At 48.5% G+C, this 26,800-nt stretch overlaps 1 protein-coding gene across 2 annotated transcripts in view; it reads left to right on the top strand.

Annotated features, from left to right (window-relative positions):
* Window positions 1–26,800, top strand: part of COL27A1 (collagen type XXVII alpha 1 chain) — a 217,981-nt gene that overhangs the window by 41,665 nt on the left and 149,516 nt on the right. For both annotated transcript variants that reach the window (XM_009476232.2, XM_087753107.1), the window contains exons 3-5: window positions 12,166–12,255; window positions 13,433–13,731; window positions 23,059–23,129. In XM_009476232.2, coding sequence (XP_009474507.1) covers window positions 13,676–13,731; window positions 23,059–23,129 — 127 coding nt within the window. In that variant the 5' untranslated portion in view covers window positions 12,166–12,255; window positions 13,433–13,675. The remainder of the gene's footprint in view (window positions 1–12,165; window positions 12,256–13,432; window positions 13,732–23,058; window positions 23,130–26,800) is intronic.

Genomic DNA, 26,800 nt, shown 5'->3' on the forward strand with positions numbered 1-26,800 from the left:
AACCCTCAAGCACCACTCGGCCCAAGCCTGCCGTGGAGTGCACCCAGCCCTTGGCCTTTCTGTACGTGGTCTGTAACAGCCACACGGGAGAGGTGCAAGGCACTGGGTGGGAGTGGGAAACGTGTTCCCGCAGTCAGCTGTTTACTCCTACAGGTCCTAAAAGTTTCGTTGTGGGTTTTTGCATGAATATGCTCGCTCCGGTCTAAATGAGGGCTTTGTGGTCCAGCCTGTTGTTATTTGTAAAGAGCTCTGGGAACCGCTGCACAAACTTGGCTACGTGACTGCAGTGGAAGGTGACAGGCGTGCAGGGCCTTGGGGCAAATGCAGCCCAGGTTGAAACAGCCTTCCCCATCCCTTCAAAAACCACCTTGTCATTTGTGGGGACAAATATGGGGACTTCCCATGTTGATGAAATGAAAATGAAAGAGAATGTTTGGCTGGGGTGCTGCTGGTAGCTCTGTGCGTTGTCTCCCCAGCTCTGTATCAGTCTTTGCCTGTGACAGTGACCTTGCTGCTGCCTCCGGCTCATCTCCCTGGTTAATCGGGCTCCTCCCTGCCTTTCCAAGGCTGTTACAAGGTCGTGTTCACAGTTTGAGGGGCTCTGTGTGAGCAGTGCAGCAGGACAGGCCATAAATCACTGATAGCTGTGGGGCCGCTGGGCCCCGTTAGCGGTGTGCTCAGCCAGTGCCACGTGGCAATGCTCTCCGTCCAGGATCGCTCCGGAGGGACTGGTGCTCAGGAGCCTCCTTGGGCTCCCTGGGAACACCCCAGCCGATGCTTTACCTTCTCTAACCCTTTTAGCATCGCTTTAGACATATGGCCTTTGATGTGACTGCAGCTGTTGGCAGCGTGGAGTCTGCCCAGAGGGCAGTGAGCTGCCCACAAGCACCACACTTTCAGGATCTGCCAGCACAGCCTGAGAGCAAACAGGGTTGGGCTGGAGCAGATCACTCCAGACATTTGCTAATTCCCAGGAGTGTCCCACCTCTATCTGCAAAGCTTTCTTGCAGCTGAAGGCTGCTTCCCCCCACCACCGCTGTCAGGGTACCCAGGGAGGATGGGGTGCACACACGCAGTCTAGGAGCAGCACGGAGGCACTGTGCATTAGTGGTGCAGAACACAGGTATTGAATCTCGCAGCAGAGACAGGAGCTCTTTAAGGCCTGTTCTGGGAGAAAGACGTCTGGAAGGGGTAACTTGTGCAACCCTACCCTGTGGGAGATAACACCCACCCCACACAAACCGGTCAACGCTGCTGATGGGATGACAGCAACAACTGCCCCAACTTGTGTCTCCTCTAGGTCGTGACAGGAGGCGAGCAAGGCATGTCTTCACGCCCCGGTGCATTAATAAGCTGTTCCTAGTTGAGGCTGGTTGATGTCAGTTTGCTACCTTCACTTTATGTGGTTATTTCTGGCCAAGGAAGCTTAAGCCTTCAGTGGGTGTTTGGTATGTCAATAACTATAATTAAGCTTTTGTGGTTCTCTTGCAAACTCTGGAATCTATAATTTCCAGTATAGTCCCCTCCTAGTATTGCTAGGGGGAGAAGGTGGTCTTTGTTGGACTAAAAAAAATAATAAAATTTAAAAATCAAAGCTATAAAATAAAATGCTGATCAGTGCCATTTACAAATATTTTAATTCAATGTTATTTCCCCTTTAAAAGAGGAGGAAAATAGAAAGCTTTGCATTTCTTGCTATCTTCCAGCTACTTTGGGGAAAGTTTTCTACCCAGAAAATAGTTTGTTCCTGTTGTTTAATAATGACATGTCAGAAAAAAAAAAAAAAAAAAAAAACAGCTCGGGATGAAGGGGTGAAGAGTACAGAGAAACTTTGTTTGCCCCACAAGGTCCCTTTGCTGACCACGTCCATAGGACAGGCGTGTTGTGCAAGACTTGCCAAGTGCAATGGTGTCGAGGGGAGGCTCGGCGGACTTGCGGCATGGTGGGGACAGATTCCTGGGTTCTCCGTACTTTCCTACTCACTGTGATCAGGATGGGACAAGTTACTAATGGTCTGATTTTATTTTCTGAAGTTGGGGTGATAAGTACGGCTCCCAGGGATTGCTTGGGAATGTGTGAGTGCTCGGGCATCTCTCTCAGAATTGCACTGTTGTGTATCTGGGGCTTTCTGTATATCCAGCTGGTGAATCAGGGAAAACTGCGTGGGTGGGTGATGAATTAGAGATCACACTAATAACTGCAAAGTGCTTTTGGGATGCTATGATGAAAGGCATGTTAGGGGCATCAAAGTGTTTTTTGTACTAACGACCTGTTCATCGTGCGTTTGATGGGGATGGCTGATTTGGGTGTTTTGTGCGTGTTATTTCGAGGAAAGCGAAGGTGAGAGCCACATCACCCACATCAGTTGGCGACTGAGGCGGTGTTAGCCATTTGACGGTGAGGCTGTCAGGTGCACTACGTCGGTGTTACAGAGAAAATACTGTACCTGCTCCCTGCCTGGGGCGCATCCCCCGACAAGAATATTAACAAAGTATTGTTGCTTGTTCAAGACTTTGAAGATGTAAAATATTAAATAGTCTCATTTATTCCATTCTGCTGATTAATGCAAGTCTTGCAGTGAGTTTTGGCCTGGTTTGTGTGCGAAGTACGAGATTTGATGGGAAAAGAGCCGCTGTCAGAGCTGTTGGAGAAGAGCATCTCAAGATACGCTGACCAGTGGAATGAGATTAAAAGTTGCCTGTTTGAATCTAAACAAGAAATGGTCTAATGTTAGCTCACAATAAAGAAATACCAGAGACAAACAGTATAAGAAGAAAGGCTGGTGTTCAGGCTGGCTATGAAGCAAGATGACACTGATAAAGCATAAATTTCATTTACGTAGGAAGCAAATGTCGAAGCACGGCAATTTTGCCAGTGGAAAAGTTTGCCGATGACACACAAATGAGATCTTCCATATGAAGAGGGATTTGACTGTTTTCTGAGAAATTGGAGAGTAAGCAGTGCTTCTTCCTTGATTTTTGGAGTGTGCTTGACCCTGAACTAACCCTCATCAGTGACAAGGCTCTTCTTCGGTCCCACAGACTTTGGGGGAATGGGAAATGGGAATGAAATGGCTTGAAAATGTCTTGACTTGTGGTCTGTACAATGGCTCCTCTATAGTGATGCCACTGGATGCTGCAAATGAGGACTTACCCCCTTGGCTACATTTCTGAAATTTCTAAGGGCCAAATTCTCTGTGCTATTCCACAAATAAAAATTTCAGCTGAAGGCAGTTCATTGCAGTTCTTGCTGTACTGTGAGCAGTGGAACTGCAGGAATTTTGCGAACTTTCCTAACATGCACTCCTTTTTTGGGGGTTGGTTGTTTTGTTTTTTTTTTTTCTTCCCCTGAAAGCATGAAGAGGTTGCTGTTGAGCGTTGGCAGTATTTATGTATTTATTTCTGTTTGCAAGTATATACAAATCTGCTCCCGGGTCTCTACATGGTGAATGGGGGATGCCCAGCTGCAGTCAGTGGCACTCTGTCAGTTTATGTCAAGAACAATTCTGGCAGCTTAAATCCTCCTAAACCACGTTAGGAAGGCTGATACGCTGCCTGCTATAGAGTAGCTAGTCCAGGAAACAGTTTTCTGGTGCATCCCAGTGACTCTCTCTTCTGTAAAAACTTGAGGTATCTTGTGCAAAAGGATTCAGAGTTCTTTTTTTAAAACAATCCTAATAGGAATAGTGACTTCATTTATGTAGGATTGACCAATAGGTAAGACTTTTGCTAGGAAAATCCTAACTAAAGTAAAGGCTTCTTGTTCCATCCTGATTAGCAGTGCGGAGATGCCCATCGTGCTGCACACACAATACTCTGGTTGCCTGCTCACACTGGAAATTCAGGCACTGCAGAGCTGCATGGGCTTTGGTCCAGGTGTGTAGTTCAGGGGGATTTGCCTTTGGCAGGGAGAAACTGCCTTCAACAGACACATTGATGGGATGAGAGTCCCTAATGCTCTGATTGTTGCTTTAGAAAAGGGATTTATGAATCACACAGAACAGACGAGCCCAAGAGCCTTAATGTGGGTGGAGGGAGAAGACCAGCAAAGCAGTTTGTCACAGAGGCCGAGAGCCAATCTGTTACTGGTAGATCTTTCCTTTTCAATGGAACCGTGCACCAGAAAGGCTGGAGTCAGCCGTGGGTGTGTACAAGCGAGAAGTCCTGCTGAAACCAGGACACGTTCTGGAGGCCTGAGAAGTCAGTATGAGTCTTTCCGTTGGCCCTGACAGGCTTTGGACAGGGTCTCCATGCTGGGAGAGCTGGAACAATGCTGATTAAATTGTTTATACTGTATCTAACTTGCTGGAACATTAACCACTTCTCATTTGGCACGTTCAGTCCCATTAGGGCAGAGCTGAGTGCATCCTGAGAGGGTGTTTAGTGGGCATGGAGCTGGTCCAGCCCCTGACATACCTGGGCCTTGTGTCCACCAGATCCAGCGGTGAGTCTAGCAGCATGCAAGGGCTCCTGAGCTTTTGGTCCTTCATGGAAGGTCCCACTGTGAAGCTGTTTTGATGCGCTCTGTGCAGTACAGTTACATTTAAATTACAATAAAATTTAAAAAAAAAAAAAACCTACACCCCAAGCTCTGAAAACAAACAAGCAAACAAACACAGTCCCCTTCCATGAAACACATTTCAATCGCTTCATTTTATTTCCCTCTTCTCTAGGGAGGAGGGGATTTATTTCACCAGTGGGTGTATAAATATTGACTTGATTTTTTTTTTTGGACTTGGAGGAACAGAGACACAACCAGGTCTCTTATTAGTTCTTACCCAAACATCAGTAAATACAGTCTTTCTGCAGTGGCTCCAGTTTGGAGAGCTTTACCAAATACTATTGCTATTGAAGTGGAGAGAGAGCAAAAGTGTGCAGATGTGAAGAAGTGTGTTTGCTGGGAAAAAAAGAGCCTATTAGCTTTGAAGCAGATTTGTGTACTCTTGGTTAACGTACCGAGCATGTGAGAAGGGAACTTCTCTGTGAAAATGGGCTGTGTCTCTGCTTTGTGTGTTAACAATTCAAGAGAAGGATGAAGAAATCGAGCATTGTTCTGCTCTAAGTGGCACAGATTGCGTTTCAGTCAGCGCAGATAAAGCGCTAGGAATTGTCTACTGTACTCCAGAAGATGTATTTGAATTGCATGTTTAATCAGCCGGGTTGGTTTTTTTTTTTTTTTACGGGACTTTATAGCCAGATAAAACTGAATGATCTGTAATGAACTGTGCATCTGGACGATGGCAGGTTGTGGTGAATATAAAAGCTGGTTGGGAAATAGATTTACACTTTCTCCTGCAGGAGAGGCTGCTGCCAACTGCATAGTAAAGTAATAACAGTTCACTGGCAGCGCTTTATGTCTGAAGGTCTTAAACCTCTTTACGCGTAAGATGATCTATATCACAAGCTTCACTCTAGAGACAAGAAAATAATGGCACAAAAGCAATGGTTTAAGTTGCTTCAGGTCACCCTGCTGGTCACTGGAACAGTGAAAACCAAAACGCAGCTCTGCTGAGATCTAGGTTAGTGTGTGATGCTTTGGGCACTGCTGCCTCCGGGCAGAGAAGAGCCGACTGCTTCAGCCCGAGACATCCAGGACCAAAATGGCTCTTAAGGAATGAGGCGACACCTCTTTCTCACTAACCAGCTACATCACTTTTCACCAGAACAGGGATGAGCAACTGGCGGCAGAAATAGCTGAATACAATTGCTAAAGGAAACTATGTCAGAGCACCTTGTATCTTAGATTAAGTAATTCTCTGTGAATGGTTGGTTTGCATCTTAAAGTTACTCTCGGGCCACACGAATCAAATTGCAGTTGTTTTGGTGTTGATACCTCAGAACTTAGTGGAGCACAAGCTTTTGCTGAATGTACGTGTGTGCACACATGCGAGGGGTCTCTCATCCTTGTCTGCTAAAGAAGCTTTTTTGGTGTCGTCGTGAGCCCAGAGCAGCAGGAGCCCAAGAGATGCTCATTGCAGCTCTCTGGTCTTACTCTCCCTTCAGTTTTGCTCTGGACTGACTATTTCCACTTCAATTTCTTCCTGACACAAGGCAACTATGATTTCTCTCTTACAAGTAAACTGCTCCCCCAGGCCTGCCCAACACCAGTACGCAGGGGTTACCTCTCCTACAGCAGCTGGAACTGACAGCTTTCCACTTTCAAAATCAAAACCAGAAACAACGAATACATCTTGTTTTACTCATAAAAAACATTTATTTTCTTTCTGTTTTAAAGAGCGTTATCTTAAATGTTGGTCATAACAAAAAGTTGTTTTCATGTTTTCTAAGCTGCTCTTCCTTTCCCCTTCCCATTGAAACTGCTCGGAATCTGGCCCAAGCTTAGTTTCTGTTTGTCTTGCACAAAATCTCTGTACCAGGCATTTGCATTGTAACGTGCTGTTTCTTGAAGGCCAAGATCTTGCACTGATTTCTGTCTCCCTGTCCAACTCGCCCTTGAGGCTTGCTGGGTGTGCAAATGGGCTCCAGCTGCCATAAGCGCCATGTTCTCGTGTTTAGGCACGTGCATCCACAGTGCAAACAGCATCTCTTCTCTGAAAGGACGTAGCGTGCCTCGGTAGTCGGTGCCTTCCAATGTTTGCTGCCTGCAGCCACCTAGCCGTGTCCAATGTATTCAGAACAGGTCAGGCTCACTGCTCCCTACATCGGTTCTGCGTTGCGTGGGCAGGGACCTTGGCACAAGCACTGGTCCACACCTGCGTCGTGCTACCGGGACATCCAGAAAGCTCACAGACCACGCTAAAGTGGGCAGTGCTGCCTAAAATTCATAAGCATTGTGTATGTGTGACTTACAGAATTTCAACTTAAATTTTACACGCTGGTTTATGCTTCCTGCCATAGTAAAATATGCTGCTGTAGTAGCAGCCACAGGGGCAGTTGTCCTTAGTATGCAGGACAATGTTTAGATCACCAGGCACTTTCACGTACTGGTGTAATGCCCATCTTTGCCATGGGAGAAGGCACTCTCAGGGTGGTTCTGTTTCATGAAGAAAAGATGTGCTGTTTCTTTAGAGAAAGATCACCTTACCTGTGCTCGCCCAGGATAGCACACGTCCGTCTCCACCAACCGAGCAGGGTCCTTTGGCACGCCGGTGGGAAAAGCACTCGTGCTTGCTGATGCATTGCTGCATTTAACCAGCTAACCTCCAGACTGGAAGAATTGCTGCTCCATGTGCAGCAACCCAGTGGAGATTTTTGAAGGTGGATTATTTTTTTTCCCCATGGTAAAAGGGTGAAACTGGCCCTGGTTATCTGCTGTGCAGTTCAAAAGGTAGCACAGGTCACCACCCTGTGCCGAAGACGGCAGAACAGCCTGGTCTGGTGTTTAGATTGGAGGACACGGCTCAAAGCTGCCAAGCGCTGCTGACTCTTGTATTCTCTGGTAGTACCGGTGAATAGATCCTAAAGCAGGGGTAGACTGAATCCAGCTTAGGAACAGATGGACAAACAAGGAAAATAAAGGGATGTTACCAAAACCAGGCAGCCTTTGCCTGATATCTTAAAGACAAGCAGCATCTAGGAGCTGTAACATCTTCCTGTCGAAGCATGGCGATGCTTTACTCCATCGTGGCTTACCTGTCAGTTCAACACTGCCTGCTTGTAACATCAGCTGAACAATTTGCTTTACAGCCATCCTGTAAACCCGTACTTCTCTGAATATCTAAATAGAAGCGTATGACAGAGTTGTAACCAGCAGGCAGCGTTTCCTTGGGAAGGGTGGGCTTGGACTTGTATCGCTGCATTGTGTTTCCTTCCATTCCAACGGAAAAAGGCTTTGTTTAATAATTAACAGCCATTCCTACCTCTCCCCCGGCTGGGCAGCCTGATGCGATACGGTGTGTCGCTGAAAAGCACAGAAAGATCAGTCTTTGCCAGACATGGCATCCCCACAGCACCGGTCAAGAGACAAAAGCCTTTACTGTTCCCAAAAAGAATTTAAAACATTTTACATCAAATGGCTGCAGAAGTTCAAACGTGTCCCTGCTAGCCTGTGGCACAGGATGGGATAGGGTTTGTCAGAAAGGCTGCAGAGAGGGGGAAAATAGCACTGGGCAGGAACTTGGTTACATACATGATTTTTGAGCTTTCTGGACATCTCCTCCTGTATAATTAATACTCTCCATAGCGCACTGGGAACAAGAAACGCAACCCACAGCAGCTTTTGCATCACAAAATAGCTGTCAAACAGCAGTCCCTAAAATCAGAAGTGCTGCACGTTCTGCTCCTCAGCTGAAACCTCGTATTCTTGCAGTGATGGCTGAAGCCAGAAAGAGAAAATGAATAGGAGCATCAGCTAACTGGACCCCAGCTGGGCCAGCTTCTTCAAGATGGAGAACTTGACTCTGCCATGGGTGGAGAGACTTCTCAGCAGCCAAATGAAGTTCTTCAGCAGGTTTCTGCTCATGACCAGGTCCCTACAGTGTAGGGAAGACTTTAGTCTAGGGCTTGAACTACTGCCAGTCATTCGAATAGAGCTCATGAGTGTGAGAGGTGCCAGTATGGTCATGTTAAATAGAGAACCTGAACAGAAAAGTCGTAGAGGGATTAGGAAGTCCTGTGCAGTGAGTGAGCATCACAGCAAAGTGTGGAGCACATAAGGGCAGAGGGACTGGACTGCCATTAAAGGGAGCAAGAAGGGATAAAAATGGTTTCAGAGCCACCCCAACAGCCAGGGATCAGTACCAGGCTCCCTGCCTACAGCTCTGCAGGGGCTTCTTGCTGCCAGGGCTGCTGAGGTTTGCAGTGTAGGTGCTAGGTCAGCCCTTGACAAGACATCCCCAGGAGCTGGAGACTGGCACGGCCAGGCCCTCCCATGCCACTCCCTGGGTTACCATGACTGTGTGGGGGCTGGGGGATGAGTCCCGTTTCTGTGGATGGCTAATCTTCTGCTCCTGCTGGGTTTATAGGCGTGGATTCCGCCCTCCCCAGTAGCCCTGCTCCATGCAATACGTGTTCCTGGGCCATGCCGCATGGCCACATAGCTGTGTCCTCCCACGATGGCAGAGACCATCACCCCTTCATGGCACTGGCGCTTCCCACAGGGTGGGTTCCCTTTTCCCTGTGGCTCCAGCACCTCTTAACCAGCTACCAAGTTTAGACACCTCCTGTGATCCGGGCAGGGTGCTGATCCTCAGCCCAAGGGGAGTGAAAGGCTCTTTATCCCACCTCTCCTTCGCATGTTTGTTCGATCCCTCCCACGGGTTTTTCCGGTGCCTTGGGTTTCGCGCTGCCTGTGCCTTCTGCCTGGGCATGCTGCAATTTTAAATCTGAATAGGGTATTTATCTAAATATATCCAAACGTATCCCTATAATTCCTTGTGAGTTCTGGGGGCAGTGAGTGATTCAGGATAGTTTTCTGATTTGTGCAAAGGTAAAAATGATTGAACTGTAATTCAGTGTTGTCCTTCAGGCCAAGCCAAACTGGGAGGGCAAGGCCCAGGGTAGCGTCTGGGGTTCCTCTGGTCCTGGAGGCCGGGCACTGTGAGTCGCGTAGCGCAGCTGTAACGCGTGCTCGCCATGGCTCCTAGATGCCTTCACGCTTGGTTTTCCAAGAGGAGCAAAGGTACAAAATTATATTAATAAGAGCCTTGATGCTTAACTAAGCTACGGGTCCTGAGGAGAGGTGGGTACTGATTCTTCTGGAAACTGGCTAAAAACGGACAAATATTTTAAGTGCAGTATTTATTCAGGCAGTAATGACATGCTGCTTTTTTGGAGAGGTGCATTTTGTCAAAAGCAAGTGTTCTGTTCCCCGTTCCCAATGTTGTGTGGTGTGTGGTGGCATTTCCTCCTCCCCTGTACTTTTCTTATTTTGGCTAATTAAACTAGAACAGTCAATTCCAATTCCTTTTTTTTTATTTCATTTCACTGCTGTGCTGATTTACTTCAGTTTATTTAGTGTTTTAAAATGGCTTCTATTTAAATTTGGAAGGGAAGAAAAATAAATCTGCTAAATATATTTCTATTCAGATCATATGTTGTGGCTTTTCTCTTTTTGAAGAATGAGGTCTAATTTTTGAACCTGAATTCACTTGGCACTAGTCTTGGCTTCAGCAATGTTGGGTTTCCTATTGTTTTAAACTAATTCCCTTTTTCCTACTGCTGAGCTACATTTATGTCTGCATGCTAGCAAAGCTTTTCTGCATGTGTTTGGTTTGAAAGTGTTCATCTGAGCACAGTTAAGTATGTGCAGAATATTTGAGGACGGGGCTCTCAGTGTGGTTTATGGTGCAAGGCTGGGGACCTGAGCGTTGCCGGTCCTTGCCAGCTACCTGTACGCATCCTATTTGTGTACGCCTTTGCAAAAGATGCAGGACTTCTTTTGGCTTTCTCTGTCCTGTGCTCTGGGAAGCCGGGGCCTTGTTCTCTTCTGGGTAGCGTGGGTCTTTTTGAGGGGAAAGAAGGTTACCAAATACTTGTTGCTTTTGGAAGAGAAAAAAGGTAGAAAAGAGCAGGAGTATACAAGGTATATTCGACAGCACAGGAATTTTCACACACTTCTTTGCAAAGTTTGTTGTTGGTGGTTTTTTTTTTTTTAAAGATTAAAGCTTTATCTTAAACACTTAGGCTTGGCTAGAGTATGTTTCTCAGTGAGGAATGCGTGACTGATAAACACGGAAAAAACAGCTGGGGAAAAAATAGCTAAGAAAAATAGAGATTTTACGTGATTTCTGACAAACTACGTGGCTGCCTTTTGGCCCTGAAGTCCCAGTCCTCAGAGCTGCTCTGGATGGGTTGTCTGAGCTCCTGGGTCTTCAGAGGGTTTGAGACAGGTTTGTCTGTGCAGAGGAGTTTCTTACAAGTATCTGGGTGTGTAACTTAGCTGCGCTCTTCTGAAAAGGTTTTCTTGAGGACACTGGACTGAGAGGCTGTTAGTTATCTACCCCAGTCATAACACTGCTTGTTTCAAATTTTTTGTTGTTGTTAATTAAAGCTTCATCTGTGTAGCAAGCAAGGAAGCAAAATGCAGATGCTTCAGAGCAAAGGTATGAATGAAATTTTATGCCTATAGAAACTGGGAGATGCAAAACCACAGTCCCGGTAAGCAACCACAACTAAGTCAAATATACGTATTAAAAGTCCTCGGTATGCACGGGAACAGAAGACGTCATATATGCGGGAGATCTGATTTATGGTGGAAACCTTAATTTTTGGCCACATTCGGAGGTCAGTTATTTGAGTAAAACCTGCATTGCTGAGTCAGGCCAGTGGGTCCTTGAGTCTTCGGCTCGGAGCGTAACATCGCTCCCCTCTAGCTTCAAGTTCAGGTACGCGGTGCGTCGATGTTGACCCTGTTTATGGCTGTATTCTTTTCATGGGCAGTGTCTAAGCTTAGTGCCCGCATCCAGGTTTGAGGTGCTTTAGTTCTGCCTGGTCCTTCCCCCTGTCTCGGGGGATGATGCAGCCCCTGTCTTTGTGGAACGAGACCCTGGGGTGGCTCAGCTTTGATGCCCAGACCTGTGTTGGATGCTCAGCACCCTTCAGGACCTGTCCTTTGCCCTGTAGACCTCGCAGCTCGAGCCTGCAGCCTGCCCTCCACCCTGGAGCAGCAGTGACCATGTAGCTCCTCACCCCCAGCCCTCCCCTCCTTCCTCCAGCTTCATCCCAGCTCCATGCCTTGCTGGTGGGGTGCCCGGGGTGCCCCCCTGCCTCCCCATGCCCGCAGAGCGGCGCTGAACCTGCCCCTCGGAGGCTGGATCTCTGCTCATTAGCTGATGTTTGCTGAAACCGGATACCTGGGGCACCCCAGCCAGCAGCGGAGTCCCCTGCCTGCAGCTATTTAAAAGGACAAGGGCAGCCTTATAATTTCCACCTCTTTCACATCCATGTCCCTCCCAGCGCCCGGTCCCAACCTCTCTTCTCTCCTGGATCCCTGCAGCATCCATGACCCACGAGTGGAGCGACGGCCGGAGGGAGACCTGCCCACGCCACTCCTGGGGAAGGATTATCTGTTGAACTTGGGGGAACCTCAGGCTTGCCAGAAAGCCTTGGCTCGCTCAGGGCCCGTGAGCCTGGCAGGCGCTCGCTGGCTCCCAGCGCAGGAGACACCTTGAGACTGACGGGGAAGGAGGGAGGAAGGAGCTTGGGGTTGTTTGGTGGGGTTTTTTTGCTCCTTTTGCTTTTTTTTAATTGTTATTATTATAAGAAGTAGAAACTGCCGTAAGCTGCTGGGACAGATGAATGCCAATGAACGTGGGGCTGTGAGGAGACGGTGCACAGCCTCTCGCCTCGCTGCAAAGTAAGTGCCCAAGGCGGAGACGCTGTGCAAGGGGGAAGGGAGCAGGGCCGAGGGGGCACCCAGGGGTGCGGGGAGGGCTCGGTGTGGTGGGTTGCCCTCGCCTGCCTGAGGGAATCCCATACAGCCGAGGGCTTTGCTGTGTCCTGGTGTGGACAAGAGGGATGTGCCGGCTGCCCTGGGGTGTGCACAGTGGCTGGGTCCCAGCTCAGTGGGACTTTGCAAGAGCTGGAAGAGGAGGGGGCACAGGGATGCAGGTTTTGCCCATGCTGGCCAATGCAAAAGTCCCCTCTCCTGGCAGAGCTGGCTAAGTGGGCTCGGGATCTGATTTACTCTGATGGCCCGTGCGTAAGAAAATTCATTCCCCTCTCCCTGCCCTCTGGGCTCCAGCTTCCATCACTTGGTGCTGGGAGGAGGGTGGGGTCTGGAGATGCCCCGCACCCAGTCCCCTGTCCCCCCTTCCCTGGGGAAGCAGGGGAGGCTTTTCTCCTGCGAGCCTGAGCCCCCTCCACCGGCTCCCAACTGCCTCCGCCAAGCCCCGAGCCCAAGGGAAGAGCCGTGTCAGGTACCTTGGAGCACGGGTCCTTTGCCAGCCCGTGGCGCGGTGGGTCGAAGCCAGTCTGGGCAGAGGGCTCCTGGCCCCGGCAGGCGAGCGCGGAGGAGCAGCGGTCTCCAGCAGCAGCCTCCCCCAGACCCGGGGCCTGTGCGTTTCCTCCGTGGAGCCTGGAAGGGGTCTTCAGTTGCTTCTCGGCAGCTCTTCTGTCTGAGAGAGTTTCTTTTTTTTATTATTTATTTACTTTGTGTTATTTTTTGCAAGTGCTTCAGTATTACAGAGGAGGGCAGCAGAGAGAGGCAGCAGAGACATCCTTAAATAATTTTCATTTCTCAAAATCTGCCTTTTCCTCTTCTCTCTAAGTCCAGAGGAGAGATCCTTGGGGGGGTGGGAGGCACATCTGCACTGCAAATAAAAATAATAATTACAACCACCAACCAACCAACCAAAAAAAAAAAAAGTAACAGCTAAGAAAAAACACTCAATCAAGGACTTTGGAAATCAGAGATCACAGAAATTGTACCATTAATAAGGAGGAAAAAAAAAAAAAAAGGCAAGAAATCCAGCGACCATGAGCCAGCCTGGCTTCCTAGCGTGTACTTTCTGTTCTCTCTCCTTTTTCCCAAGGTAATTGCAGTCTGCCGAGAGGGAGTTAAATGGGATTAAAAGATCTGTGTAAGCAAAAGGACCCAGAAGAGAAGGAGGAAGGAGTGAGCCGTCCGGGCCAGGGGGTGTCTTTGACACAGCTGAGCCCCTTAGAGAGGCAGAGAGCTGAGCTCCTGGGAAGGATGTACCCACAAACCGGCCTGTCCCCCTTTTTCTGATGGATTGCTGCAAAAATTGCCCGAAAGAGACAATGCACTAAACGTGATGGAGCCGGAATCAGAGCCGGTCTCCAGACTCAGAGCTACAGCAGCAGGCAGGGGGTGAGTACAAAGTCCGACTTCTCCCGGCGCCGGGGAAGGGGCATCCCGGGCGGGGATGGGGGTGCCGGGGGATCCCGGGAGGGCTGCGGGAGGGGAGAGGCGGCCCGAGAGGGGAGCTCCGCTCCCGGGTGGCTGGGGATGGGGTGGGGGAAGACATTCCTTCTGCCAGGGGATGATGTGAAAACTCCTGGGCTGGAGAGGAGAATGGGCTGGGAGAAGGGAGGCCGCGCGGGAGCGGGAGGGTGGGAATGGGGCTGGGGTGTGCGGAAAGGGGGTGAGAGCGGGGGGCTCGGGGCCGGGAAGGGCAGGAGGAGCCCCCCCCCCCCCCCCCCATTCCCACGTACCCGGGGAAAGGAGCTCGCAGCCCGGGAACCGGTCCGGGGGGTGGGCGCCGATGTCGCGCCCACGCGAGATGCAGGAACGGGCAATCCCAGCTGCCCGCTGCCCATCGCCCCCCGACGCCCTTCCCGGGCGGGGGCAGGGGCAGGCTCCCCAGCCCTCCCGGGAGCGGGGGAACGCCGCTCCCTGACCCGGTCCCGCGGGGACGTGGGGGCACGGGTACCTGGCGGTCGCTGCCGCCGCGGGAAGGGCTGCGGCGCGGGCGGGGGCGGGCGGGCGCCGGGCGGCATGCTCGGGGGCTCCGGAGCCGCACGGGGCACCAGTGCTGCTTCCCATCCGTATGCCTATTTATGAAAAAATTACAGCACACACCCTGCCCGTCGTCTTTCTCACAGAGCCGGGGCCAGCTTTTACTATTTTCATTGTTAAATTTGTTGTTGTTGTTATTTTCCTGGGGACTAGCAAAGGGTTAATCCCTCTGGTTGCGTTGTCGGATGTAATGATGATTTACCGACACTCCCTTGGAAAGCCTGGGATTCTTCTGCCTGGCAGTTTGAAAAAGTTGTGTACAGGATCCCTCTGCTCCGGCCAGGCTGGGGCTGTGAGATGGGGTGAAAGGGTGGAAAGGGGGCGAGGGGATTTGGGGGCACCCCCTCCACCCCGGGGGTGGCCGCCCCGTTCGCGCAGCGCTGGAGCCCGGCCGGGGCTGAACGTGCAGTTGCCTTTGTAGGCTCAGCGCAGCTCTGCCTGCCTGCATGTCTATCCCTGAAGTTATGCGGAGATCAGAACCGCTCCAAGGCGGCAACCAGCTCCCCTTGAGAAGTTTTGCCTGTGTTTATATACTCACAAGGACCCAATTTCAGTGCTTTAGGGTGTTTTTTTTTTTCCCCCAGATGTGGCTATGGCACGTCTGGAGATGCTGGTAACTGCAGCATCTCCCAGTTGTACCTTTTTAACGTTGGGCACGGTCTAGAGGGAAGTGCCTGCATGGGACCCTGCGAGGGTGGCTGTCTCTCAAAAACGGAGTTGAAAGGGGAACAGACAGATAAGGATTCCTTTGAAAGACCAAGAGCAGCACGGCGTCGCAGCGAGGGGAAGGGCCCCGATGCCGGGGGGATACTTGGTAGGAGGCACAGTCATTTCACAGAGCGCCAATTTCTGAGCAGGATGGAGAAGTTGACCACAATCGTGCTGCAGATGAGGACAGGGAGATCCTGCTGTTGGACCCTGCCGAGGCCAGGGTTAGGAAATGGGGACCCAGGAGAAGGCAGCGTGGCTGCCTGCTCACCGAAGGTCTGTGTCTGTTCTTGCATCTCGGTGTCCCAGGCCAGCAGCGTGCACAGCCGCACGGGGGCTGAGTGTTGCAGTCCCATGGGAAATGTGTGCTTTGATCTTTTCTGGTGACTCTGAATATGTGTGCCTTTTGTTCCCAGGATCTCCTCTGGGTTAAATACCTCGCCAGCGTGCTGCTGATCCGTTCCCTCCTCAGCAGAGGTCGCTTGCTACCCTTCGCATTATCTCTCGATGGGCTTTTTGGTGCCGGGTTTTGATTTGCTTGGCAGAGTTGAGTGCTGTGCACCGTACCATTCCCACAGCTGGATGTTCCTGTTGAGGCTGTTAGTCGTGGAGAAGGTCCTCTGAGCCCAGAGCTGGCTTGTGCCTGGGCTCGCCAGGCCACTCTTGTGCTGCCAAGTCTCCCTCAAGGCGGGTGAGGGTGATGCTGCCTGAAGGCAGGTCGTAATGGGAACCTTCTGGTGTGTTCCCACATGGCACCGGGCGTCCCGCTTGTCCTACAGCATCCTCTGAGAGGGGCTGGTGGCTGGGGAGCTGCCAGAGCTGCAGGAGACCCATGGATGGAAGTGGGAGGGCTGCCTCACCAGGGAAGGAGAAGCAGTTGTAGAGTGCACTGAAGCCTTGTCCTGGCTCGAGCAGCCAAAGCTTGTAAAACCAGAAGAACACAAGGTTTGACATGCTCTGCAAGCTTAAAATGCCCCTGTTGATCATTTCCATTGATGCATTTTTACTGAGCACAGGCTCACTAAACCACAGAAGAAGGTTTTGCATTCAGCTATGCATTGAGCATGCATCCAGACCATAGCACTTGTGCTGTTCAGTTGTGGTTGTGCCACCTTGGCCCCTTCCAGCCCCAGTGCCGCGTGCTGGCCGTGGAGGAGGCTTGCCTGATGCTCCTGGAGGCCTCCCATGGGTGCCTGCTTGTTGTCACAGCCCTGGGTGGGTTGGCAGAATGCCTCTCTGGGGGCTGCCTGGCCCACATGCTGGACGAGAAAGCCACAGGCACAGCGGTACAGCACCCACCTGGCACCACCAAGGTAGGTCAGCCCCTAGGAAGGCCTGGAAGGGCTGGAGGAAGGCACGGCTCCTGTTTGAAGAGGAAAAGACCATTGCACACAAGCCGGGCAGGTGATCTGGGGACAAATTATGGCACTGCCGGGCAAATTCAGCAATGGGAGCAACAGGCAGGCAAATGATGTGTGTGTGCCTTGGGGTAGAGAGAAGGCAATTGCACAGCCTCCTGGAGCTGTGTCCCAGGAGGGAAGGGCAGTGTCACAGCCAGGGTTACAAGCTGAAGTCCAGTGTCCAGGTCCCCCCCCGCTGTGGCCTTGATGTGCCGCTCTGAGCAGATCTTTTTAATAAAGCTCCAACTTCATCCCCTTTCTGCGATGGGTTGAGGGAATAAAATCTGCCCTGCTTGAAAGCAATGTTTATGGAGATTACATTATTGACCAAGTGTCACCCGGGTCTTGTGGTGAGGGGGCTGTAGGAAATCTCTGACCAGAGATGGACACAGAGCATGTGGGGGTTTTTTCCCCCCTCTCTCTTTCTTTGCCAATTTGTTGGGGGCATAAGTAGAAATGACGGACGCTTACTGAAGTGCAAATGGAAACAATGGGGAATTCTATACGGCTCTGCCAAACCCCATTCACAAAATGAAGGAATGCAAAGGCGTTTGTTGGAAGGACAAAAAAGGAGTTAGATGACAGATCACGCTTAGCACTTCTGTTTGTGGAGGGCTCCAGTTACTAACTGAGAACACAAAGGCCAGGGCCGGTAGCGAGTGTTGTCACTGCACACAGCAGCAAAGTCAATAACCCAGGCAGACAGGGGCGGTGAGCAGAGGACACCACCTAACGGGTTGTCAGGAAAGATCCCCCGTTGTCGGAAGGTGCTGGGAGGTATCTGGGAGGGGGTTTCAGTCGTCACAGCCTCCTCAGGCACCCTTGCATCTAGCAGGTGAGGAAGCAGGCTGTCCCCAGCAGGAGCTCAGAGGAGCTGGTTAGCTCCGGACCAGCTTTGTGCAGTGAATACATAAGCTCTAGTTCCCAATTAGGAGACAAGGACCAGTAGTTTGAAACCCATCAGCCCTCCGTCTGCAGATAAACCCTTGAACGACCAAGGTGCGAGGTGTCTGCAGGAGGGAGGATTGGCCACACTTATGCTTCTTCTCCACGTTCTGCGTACCTGCAGATCTGCTTTTCCCCCCTGGAGAAAACCTAAGAGGAGCTATAGGTGCTGGGGGAGCAAATATGCATCCAGACCCACCTTGTGCCTGGCCAATACATAGGCTTTTAGGAGAGCAGAGCTTCTTTGCAGCATTTGAGCCCTCCTGCGGTACCATTGCCAGGAGCTGAGGTCCATCCCCCTTGTGAATGCCATTCTGCCCTTTCATCGGGGCCGGTGAGCCGCTCTTAGACTACCAGAGGCCTCCTCTGAAGGAGGCAGCTGCTTTTTCTGGGCCACAGTTGCGAAAACCCTGAGGTAAACCTCTACAGGCACAGCACTAAGGGCATTTTCGTCCTGAATTAAGATTAGATTTGACAGAAATGGTGCCAGAATTCCCTGGGGGTTTCTGTGTTTGCACACACGCCCCAAACTCTGGGGCAGGGTGGAGCAACTGAGACATTCCTCTTCAGGATCACCCCAGGGATGGGTTGGAGTCTGGCCTAGAAAGGTTCCCATCCACTTGGCCTACTGGAGTCTCCAGTAATAATGGTGGGATAATCTTTGAAACCCTCTGCTTTGTGCTCTGCTCGGAGTGCTGCTAAAGCTCAGGCAGCCGTGCTGACATCCCACTGCTTCATCCCTTCCCCTCGTGGCTGCACGTGCAATGAATCTGTAGTTGTCATCTGAAAATCTGTTTTGAGAAACGTGTGCCCAGAAGCAGTGGGTTGGATTCTGGACGGTTTGTGTACTTGGATGACATTTTGGGGAGCTTTTTTGAACATTCAGATCTTAGAGGGGTATTGAATTTCATTATTCCCCACTTAATGTCGACAGTTTCTAGATAACTCTTAGATTTCTCAGTATTTTGAAATGACCATGGAAATGTATCTATCTGTGCCATATCTGCTTGTCTGTTTTCTCCTTTTTCTTCAAAATTTAGGTGCTGAATGGGGGTTAAAAATGAATGCCATTTCAGTCATCTCAGAAACTCTCCCCTTGGCATGCTGAGTTTTGTAACAGTGCCTACGTGCACCAGACAAAGTGTAATCAATAGCTGGTTTATGCTGCAGAAAAAGTCCAGCAAAGGACTGTGCAGGGTCGATACAGGGACATCTACATAATGATATGTTCCTGTTGCTCTCTCCAGAAACCACAGGTGAGAGGAGAAATACCATAGTTTCCAGAAGCCCCAGAAAGAGAGCAGAAATCTGCTGTGCAAAGGATGATACTAGCACAAAATAAGATTTCTACCCCAAAAAGCTGTGAGTGGAATTGATGCCATGGTGCAATTTAAAGCCTCAGTATGTAGGTTGTGATTTTTTGTTTCCTGTTGACTGTCAGAACTGCTTGGGAGTCTTATAAAATATCACCTCCCATCACGTGCAAAGGATCTTAAGCAATATAGACTTTTTCTTCTTTTAAAATACATTGTCTGATCTACAACTGAAAATGTAGATTTGCCTTTCTTGCAAAGCAATTTTCAGCATCCAGCTGGCTTTCTGGTCTTTTGGACAGAAAAAAAATGCACCTGAATGGAGGAGAGTGGGGGAAAATCGTTTTTCCACCCTGCAAGAATGTTTGCAATTTCAAAGACATTTCCCCACCGCAAATGAGGGAGAAAAAAAAATATTAAATGCTACTTTGGGCCCTTGTAATATTTACTTCAGCTTTGGCCCATCATCGAAGCAAACAAGATGTCAAAACCATTTGAACCTTTTTTTTTTTTAAGGCAGGGGCAAAACTTTTAATTCAGAAATGCTGAAATTGTTCCGACCAGTTCCAGAAATTGTAAAGTTAAATTAGTTAAATTGTTCCGACCAGTTCCAGAAATTGTAAAGTTAAATTAGCTGATCACGACTATTTTACAGGTTGCTTCAGTTTTGCCAAACTTTTTTTTTTTTTTATCGATAATTCCTGACCAAGCCTACCCTAGAGACTGTGGCCTTACTATTGTCTTTAGTTCAGTGTAGTGCTTTATTCCTCTGTTACAGCAGCCAGTGGGTGTCAGGTGAGAACCGGTATGTTCAACAGGATTTTTCCTCTACTTTTGCTCTTGAGGTTGCCACCCTGAACATGATTTTACTGGGGCAAGTAAAATTTTACTATAGCAGCAAGACACACTGCACAAGCCACCTGGAGAGGCAATAACCCTTCTTTAGCCCCCAAGTCACAACTTGCTGCTCTCAGAAGTCTGATTTCTTAATGCTCAGTAAAAAGACAGCAAATGAGTCTGGAAGCTGAAAACCACAGCTTTGCAACTGTATGCTAATTAGCAGGCGTGATTTCACCAGGTCTCCGGATTGGTGCGTACCACCACGTGCAGGGATCATAGAATCGTTAAGGTTGGAAAAGACCCTTAAGATCATCGAGTCCAACCGTTAACCTGTCACTGCCAAGTCCACCACTAAACCATGTCCTCAAGCACCACGTCTACCTGTCTTTTAAATACCTCCAAGACCTCCTGCCTATCCTGAACCCCCAGCAGAAGTGGTGCGCTAGACCTTCTGGTTGCTTTTTGTAGGAACTCCTTAGGAGCGTGTTCTTGGCTGCTACCTGCATGCACCTGGTCCTCACTGGGAAGATACTAAAATCACCATCAAGGCTGACAAGTGTTATTGCTGGTCTTTGCACTTCTCTGTCTCTCTCTGTTGTTTCTTGCCTTGCACTTCTGACGCTGGTTAGTTCCCGTGGACTGATCGCAGGAGTTTGCAAAAAGTAGCTAAGCAAAATTAAGCTGTAGTCAGTAGCTTCAGTTTGCTATAAAGGGAGTTTGTCTGCACTGGAAAACTTTTAGGGTTCACATGAGCTTGCATCATAGGTATTTGGGGGCACTTCTTCACCTAGTGCCTATAGCAGTGGGATCCTCATTCTGGTATTCCAAGGCCCTATGCAATAAAAGAAAGAAATGCCTTTAGTGGGTAGCTCTCGATAGAGTCTCTGGAAATCACTGGTTGTGGGAAGAAGCAGAGATAAAGGCAAGGTGCGTTTGATACCTCTATATAAGGAGAAAAATCTTCCTTTACTATTGCTACTCAAGTTGCTTATGCAATCCTGTGGCTGCAAAGTTGTAACGGAAAAAGAGCCTGCATTATAAAATTCTGCAATAATTAACAGCCCCATCAGTCACAGGTCTGCCATTTGGAGCTGCTTTTGCTTTTTCCATTAAGTTGGTAAATTTTGCCAAAGTGTTTTTCTTCAGTGTTTTGGCATTTGGCCCCACTCAATTCTTACGGAATTGGCTGTGCGAGGGGTCCAGGAGCAGGGCTGAGGCCAGCTGGATCCCACACTGCACATTCGTCTCCTTTATAGCCCCGTCAGTGTCGCTGGAATGAAATTACGTGCTGGATTTTTCCCCTAAGGCTTGTTCCCCTCACTCTGTTGGTCAACGGGGATTTTGGAAGCAAATCTGGGTTGTGAAGGTACCCCTCCAAAAAAAGATCTGGACTTCAGTTAGGTGTGTTGTGTGCACCAGTGTTTGTATGTAGCTGTACAAATCTGATCCTCACCAGAGAAAAGGGGTTCTTAACACTTGGGACTCCTGCTGCCATTGGAGATCACATCATGTTGGTCTCCTCCTTCCCATCATCTTCCTGAGCTCTCATCAGGCAGTCAAGCCCAGCTGCTGATACCTGGTGAGGTCTTTGCTCCATGCACGTGTGGAATTGTGTCCACGTCTTAAAACTCCATTGCTCCTTTAGAGGTGAGCACAGGAACGCAGGTCTTTCCGCAAAGTGGATTTTAGCCTCTTTTAAGTCATAAAAAGACTTCTGCTGGAGGTAGCCTTGAAGGATCATCCTATTCTGCTTCCTTTCCTACTTCCCCTGAATGAACTGGGACAACGGCTCTCCTTGTACTCAGCTGCGTGTTCAGCCCGAGAGCTGTGTCCCATGGGATGAATTGGGCAGAAAACACCCAAGTCTCCCCAGCCGGAGATCTCTTGAGCATAGTGAGGGTTTCCTGGTTAGCACATGGCTGGCTATAGGACATGGCGAAAGAATAGCGTGATTTGGCTATTCCAAGCTGTTGTTCCTTCATGCATAAACTAAAGCAGCCCCTCCTGATATGTGCAGCCCAGTGCTGGGGTAATGGAAACAGCAAAGAATGATGTGGTTCATCTCATTTGTTTCCCAGCCGATGCGAGGCCACTCCAGCATTTAATCCCTTCAAACCTTAAAATATTAGTTAGTGGCTGGATTCCTGCATGGATTTTTACATTCAAGGCCAGGTTTCCCCACTGATGTGTAAATCACTGTGGCTTCACTTGAGCTGGGGGACAGAGTCTCCTGCACTGGGTGAGGATCTGGCCCAGGGTAACACATTGCCTCAGAGGATGCTTTCATGGGCTAAAGCTGAGACTTGATGGCAGGAGAAGAGTGGTCCCTAATCCCATTTGATAAATGATTTGTCTTTGCCAGATCTGAGGAGAGGAGCGAGCTGCACTTTGGCATTGCTTTGCATATCCCAGTGTTTGCACTGGCTTGGCTGAAATGAAGAACAACCTGTGGATGTCCCACACTGCTTTCTTCTGGCTGAGGACTTTCTGTAGTTTACATTTTTGTCTCTGTTCCTCCAGCAGCTCTTGCTGATCAAGCTGCTGAATATCATCTCCAGAAGATGAAGGAATTCAATCTTCAAACTTTCCACTGACAGTTTTAAATGAGCTTAACCAAGGAGCTTCCTATGTTCGTTATTTGGCTACAAATCGAGGAAGTTGGCGGGGGAAGAGGGGGGCTACAGCTACCTATCTGGTAAAAGTGTTCCTCTCCGCTGGCACTTCAAGGCTTAGTTTAGCTAACTGAAAGGTTTGTCCAGTTCCCTCTCGGGCATGAAAGGGTCTGTGAGTGCACTGCGCTTGGGAGTCTGCAGCTCTCACACTTTCTAAAATTTCCTGCCATACCAAGCTAATGAGAAAGTCGCTAGTGGCAACAGGATAGGGTGCTCAGTGGTTAGAAGCTGCCCTCATCTTTGCATCTGTGTGTAAAAAGAGCAATAGATCCATGTAGGATTTCATATGTTTAGAATGTTTTTAAGCATGTAGTAAAGCAACAGGACTCAGAATTTGTTTGCTGAGATGCAGGTGACACGTCACTGCATGTCAGCCCATTTTCTACCTGTGTCCTCACAGACATGCACTCCTGGCATATCTTTTGACCTTCCAATTTTGAATTATTTCTCCATCCTCTTGCATTTCTGGTGTCCTAGATGGGATGAGTGCCAAAGAGTAGCAGTAGCGAAGGGACGACTGACCTAGCACTGATGATATTACGTCTCAAAACACTGGTGTGGTCCCCTCTAGTACCAGTGGGAAAACCTTCCACTGAACCCAGTGGGCTTTAGATGACTTTTAAGTAGTAAAATGAAATCTCAGTCAGAAGCAAGCGCTGTTCTGCTGAGCACCCGTTCTCCATTTCCCGGAGAAATGTGGATGCTGCCACTGACTTCACTAGAGAAAGCCCTTAACAGAGGGGCTACTTTTTGTTACTCGTGTTGTAGAAACTCATTATTTTTCTTCTCTCCCAATTTTAGGGGATTCTGCTTTCTCTGGACTGTATTATGTTTTACCTGGTTCCTGGGATTCACACAGGGAAATTCTGAAGGTAAATTACACTTTCTTTCTTTTTTTTTTTTCTCTCCTCTTTCAATCAAAGTAAAAGCCAAGGGCTTTGGTATCAGTTTAGGACCATCATTTAATAATATCTGAGCCTCGTGCACAGAATTAAATGCATTTATTGGTGATCTTTGCCGTACTGATGATATAGATGACGCAGTTAACAGCTGGCAAAAGAACCAGTTTTTTACAGGTGATTACGTGCCCCACAGGATTTTCAGAAGTGCCTGTCCATCTGGTGGGAATGAAGCGCTTTGTGTCTAAAACGTCACCGGCATCTACCTGCACTCGCTAGGACTTAACTGCTTTTTTAGAAAGTGCCCCTGGAGGCTGGGGCATTAAGGAATTAAGCGTCTCTGGTAGACGCTTTTTTCCTTGACTTGAATGCAACCCGATCGTGCCTGTGCAGGCACTTAGGATGTTGTGCATACAGAAATGATGCGAGTTCTAAAAGTAAAAGCAAATTTAAGGACAGAAAATCCCAGAGGGGTGGTTAATAGTAGAATGACTATGTCTGGCTCAGTCTCTGTGCTGTAGGGGAAGTATTCTCTAGGGGAGTGATCATACACCTTCACCATATCTTTACACCCCTTCTCCAGGCATCCCCTCCCCAGTGCTGCTGGGACAGGACAAAAGGTTGGGCTACAATAATCGGTGACCCCACAGAGGAGATAGAAAGCTTTAGAGTCAACAAAAATAAAAATAAATGTGTCTTTTACAGTTGATAGTGGGAGCTGAGCATGTCTGCAACATCTGTTTGTAAAGGAGCCATCTTCTCTTAAAATAGCAACACCTCTTCCACATGGATGCTTTACACGAGTATATGCTGGAACTGAACAGCCTCCTCTGCAATCGGTAGACAATAAGTGGACTAGCAGGCTCCAGGGCTCTCCTCTTAGTCTCCAAAACATGAAGGAAAAATAGAAAGTTGGTCAATGCTCAGCTGTAAGCCAGCCCATGGAGCACTTTTTACAGGGGGGGGGGGGGAGGAAAATACATCCCTGCCATCAGCAATTTTGAAAAATGTAATATTTTCCAAATTCTGCTTCAATGTAGAAGAGGTGAACATCTGGCTGAATTACTTAGTCAAGCAGTTTTCAGAGCAAGTTTTATGTCAGCTCATAAAGAGGCAGAACAAATACTGTGTCTTGGCGTCCCTTTTTTCAAGTAGATTTTAATATGCTGTTTAGATTCATCTTTCTTCATCATTTTACTCCCATGATAATTATGGGATGGTGCCATGTCTTTTGATTGTTACCATCAATCTAAAGGAAACTCTTTCACTTCACTCCTACTGCATTACCTTAGTGTGGTAGGTAACTTCCCTCTGAGATACTTTCCCTATAATAAAGGAATTTAAAAAATCTTTCTTGGTTTCCCCCCAGTCAGACACAGGCTGCTCTTCTGGGTACCAGACAGTAAAAACTTCCAAGGAAGCAAAGGCTGTAAGGAAACAGTGACCTGAGACTGTATTATCACTCAGGATTTTCAACCATGAGATTTATAAAAGCAAATAAGAGCTTGTTCATAGGTTTGTGTGAGGATGAAAGTAAGGCAATGCCGCGGGCTTTTGAAAACACTGCAGTTATTGCTATAAGGCTTAGGGGTCTTCCTGCACACTGGAAAATCGGGGAACGCAGAGGATGATTTTTCCATAAGTGTTACAAATCCAAAAGACCATGAGATTAGTGAGTTCACCTGATGTGCACTGACTGTCTGGGCAGTAACTTTTGGAAATGTAGCGTTTATTCAACCCAATTTTGGCTGTGGGCATCACATCTCAGCTGCTGGAATCTAGGAAGCTGCAAGTTATTTTTCTCCTGCCTTTTGGCTTCTCTTTCTTATAAAGCTTTTTGCATGGGGAAAGCAGGAGGGAAAGAAAGAGGTGGGAAGGAGAGCAATAAAACATTTTATCCCCTCTTTCAGAGATGATCATGTGATTGTTCAGGAATCTCTGTGCATCTCACTTCATGCACAGAGTCTGCTAGAAGTTTTTCCCAGTTGCTCAAATGTTGCTACAGGAATGTTGCAGCTAGCTTGAAGGTACCTGGGACCAGGCAGCTTTAAGTGAATGGTTTTTTTAAATAATGTGTTTTGATGGAAAAATCTACAGAGGGAAAAATTTGAAGGGGAAAAAATGCTTTGCTAAACTTGGAGCTACTTAAGGAAGCCAAAATTACCTTGCATTTTACGTTAGTTGATGACATCCCATCATCCCGAGGGATGTGCCCCACCAGCCCAGGGCAGTCAGCATGGGATGGAGAGGCAGACGGGCTGGGTGCGCGGGAGCCCTGAGCTGTGTGCCTGGACCTGGTGCTGGAAAATCCACGTACATGTCCTGCATGAGGTCTGTTTTAATCAGGTTTTGCGTAGGCATCTAGAACTTGGCTCTACCTTAGTGGGTTTTGAGTGAAAGGAGTGGTTGGGTTGTGCTTTTTTTTCCTTAAGCACTGTTGGATGCAGTTGCTAACCAGGCAGTTGGATTGGTGTTGCAAACAGCAGCGGCATCCTCTGAGCCGGGAAACATCCTTATGTCTTTGCAGAGCAGCTACCAAATGAATAGCTCCTGGAGTGTAAACCATCTCTGCCTAGCGGAGATACGCCACTGTCTGTCTCTGGAAGAGAACCTTATAATACATGTAGAAATTGGAAGCTGGAGTCTAGCTCCTAGTTTAAGTGGTAAATTTATTTCCTTACAGCTAAATCCTGATGCCTTTGAAGTCTGTGGCAAGGATCCCACTTGAGTTTGCTAGAGACAGGCTTTGGCCTTTACTATTCCACGGGCTCTGGAGATTATCCAGTATGAAGATACTGCTGTGATTCCTCTATTCAGTGCAGAGAGGGGAAGGCTCTACCTCTGCTATGCTGAAGGACAGCCCCGTTGGGCAGAAAAACAGTGGGGGACCAAGGATTTCTTACTATGGTGGAAGTACCATTATTAACACTTATATATGCTGTGCAGTAAATTATCCCCTCTGCATAGAGAGGGAAAATTTCCCTCCCCTGTCACATCTGATGCATCTTCTCCAGGGTAGTCTGCTAGAAAATGAGTCAAGCTGACGGAGGTAGGAATAAAGCTGAGCTCAGACAAAGTAAATATTGATTGACTTGGTCTTACATACCAAAATGGCCAAGGTTTTTGCCAAAGTCAAGGAACAGAGGTTTTCTCGTTATCCTCCTCCCTTCCTGGCCAGCAACATTACAGGCCTCAGACTGGCTAGAGTCTACAACCCTTCTGGCCAACACCGAGGATCTCAATTTTAAGTGCCAGTTCTCCAAATATTGGGTATTGTGCTGAATATTTCATAGTTAAGGGTGAAAGAGGCTGAATTCCAAGGCCCCTTTAGAAAAGGAGTTTGTTTTTTTCTTCAGACAACCTTTGATTTACTTTTCCTTTTAATCTAGGAAAGCTGCAATCCCATGATGTTAGCTGATCTGCAGCCGTGATTGGCACTGCCACATTTCTTGATTGTTAAATTCTTACCTTGCAAGATCAGCATTTGGATTATACAGCCCAGGCTAGCTTCCCCAAAGAGCGCTTAAATACACAAGAGTTAGCTGGTCATGGAGTAATGGGGGTTGCATTTGGGCAGGGAAGAGGGAAGGAAATACATTTATCCTAGCTCATTTTCAACAGCGGTAGTATCATGGTAATCAGTA

Source organism: Nipponia nippon, unplaced genomic scaffold (genome assembly GCF_047370975.1).
Source record: "Nipponia nippon isolate SJK-2023a ecotype South Korea unplaced genomic scaffold, ASM4737097v1 scaffold_16, whole genome shotgun sequence".
NCBI lineage: Eukaryota > Metazoa > Chordata > Aves > Pelecaniformes > Threskiornithidae > Nipponia > Nipponia nippon.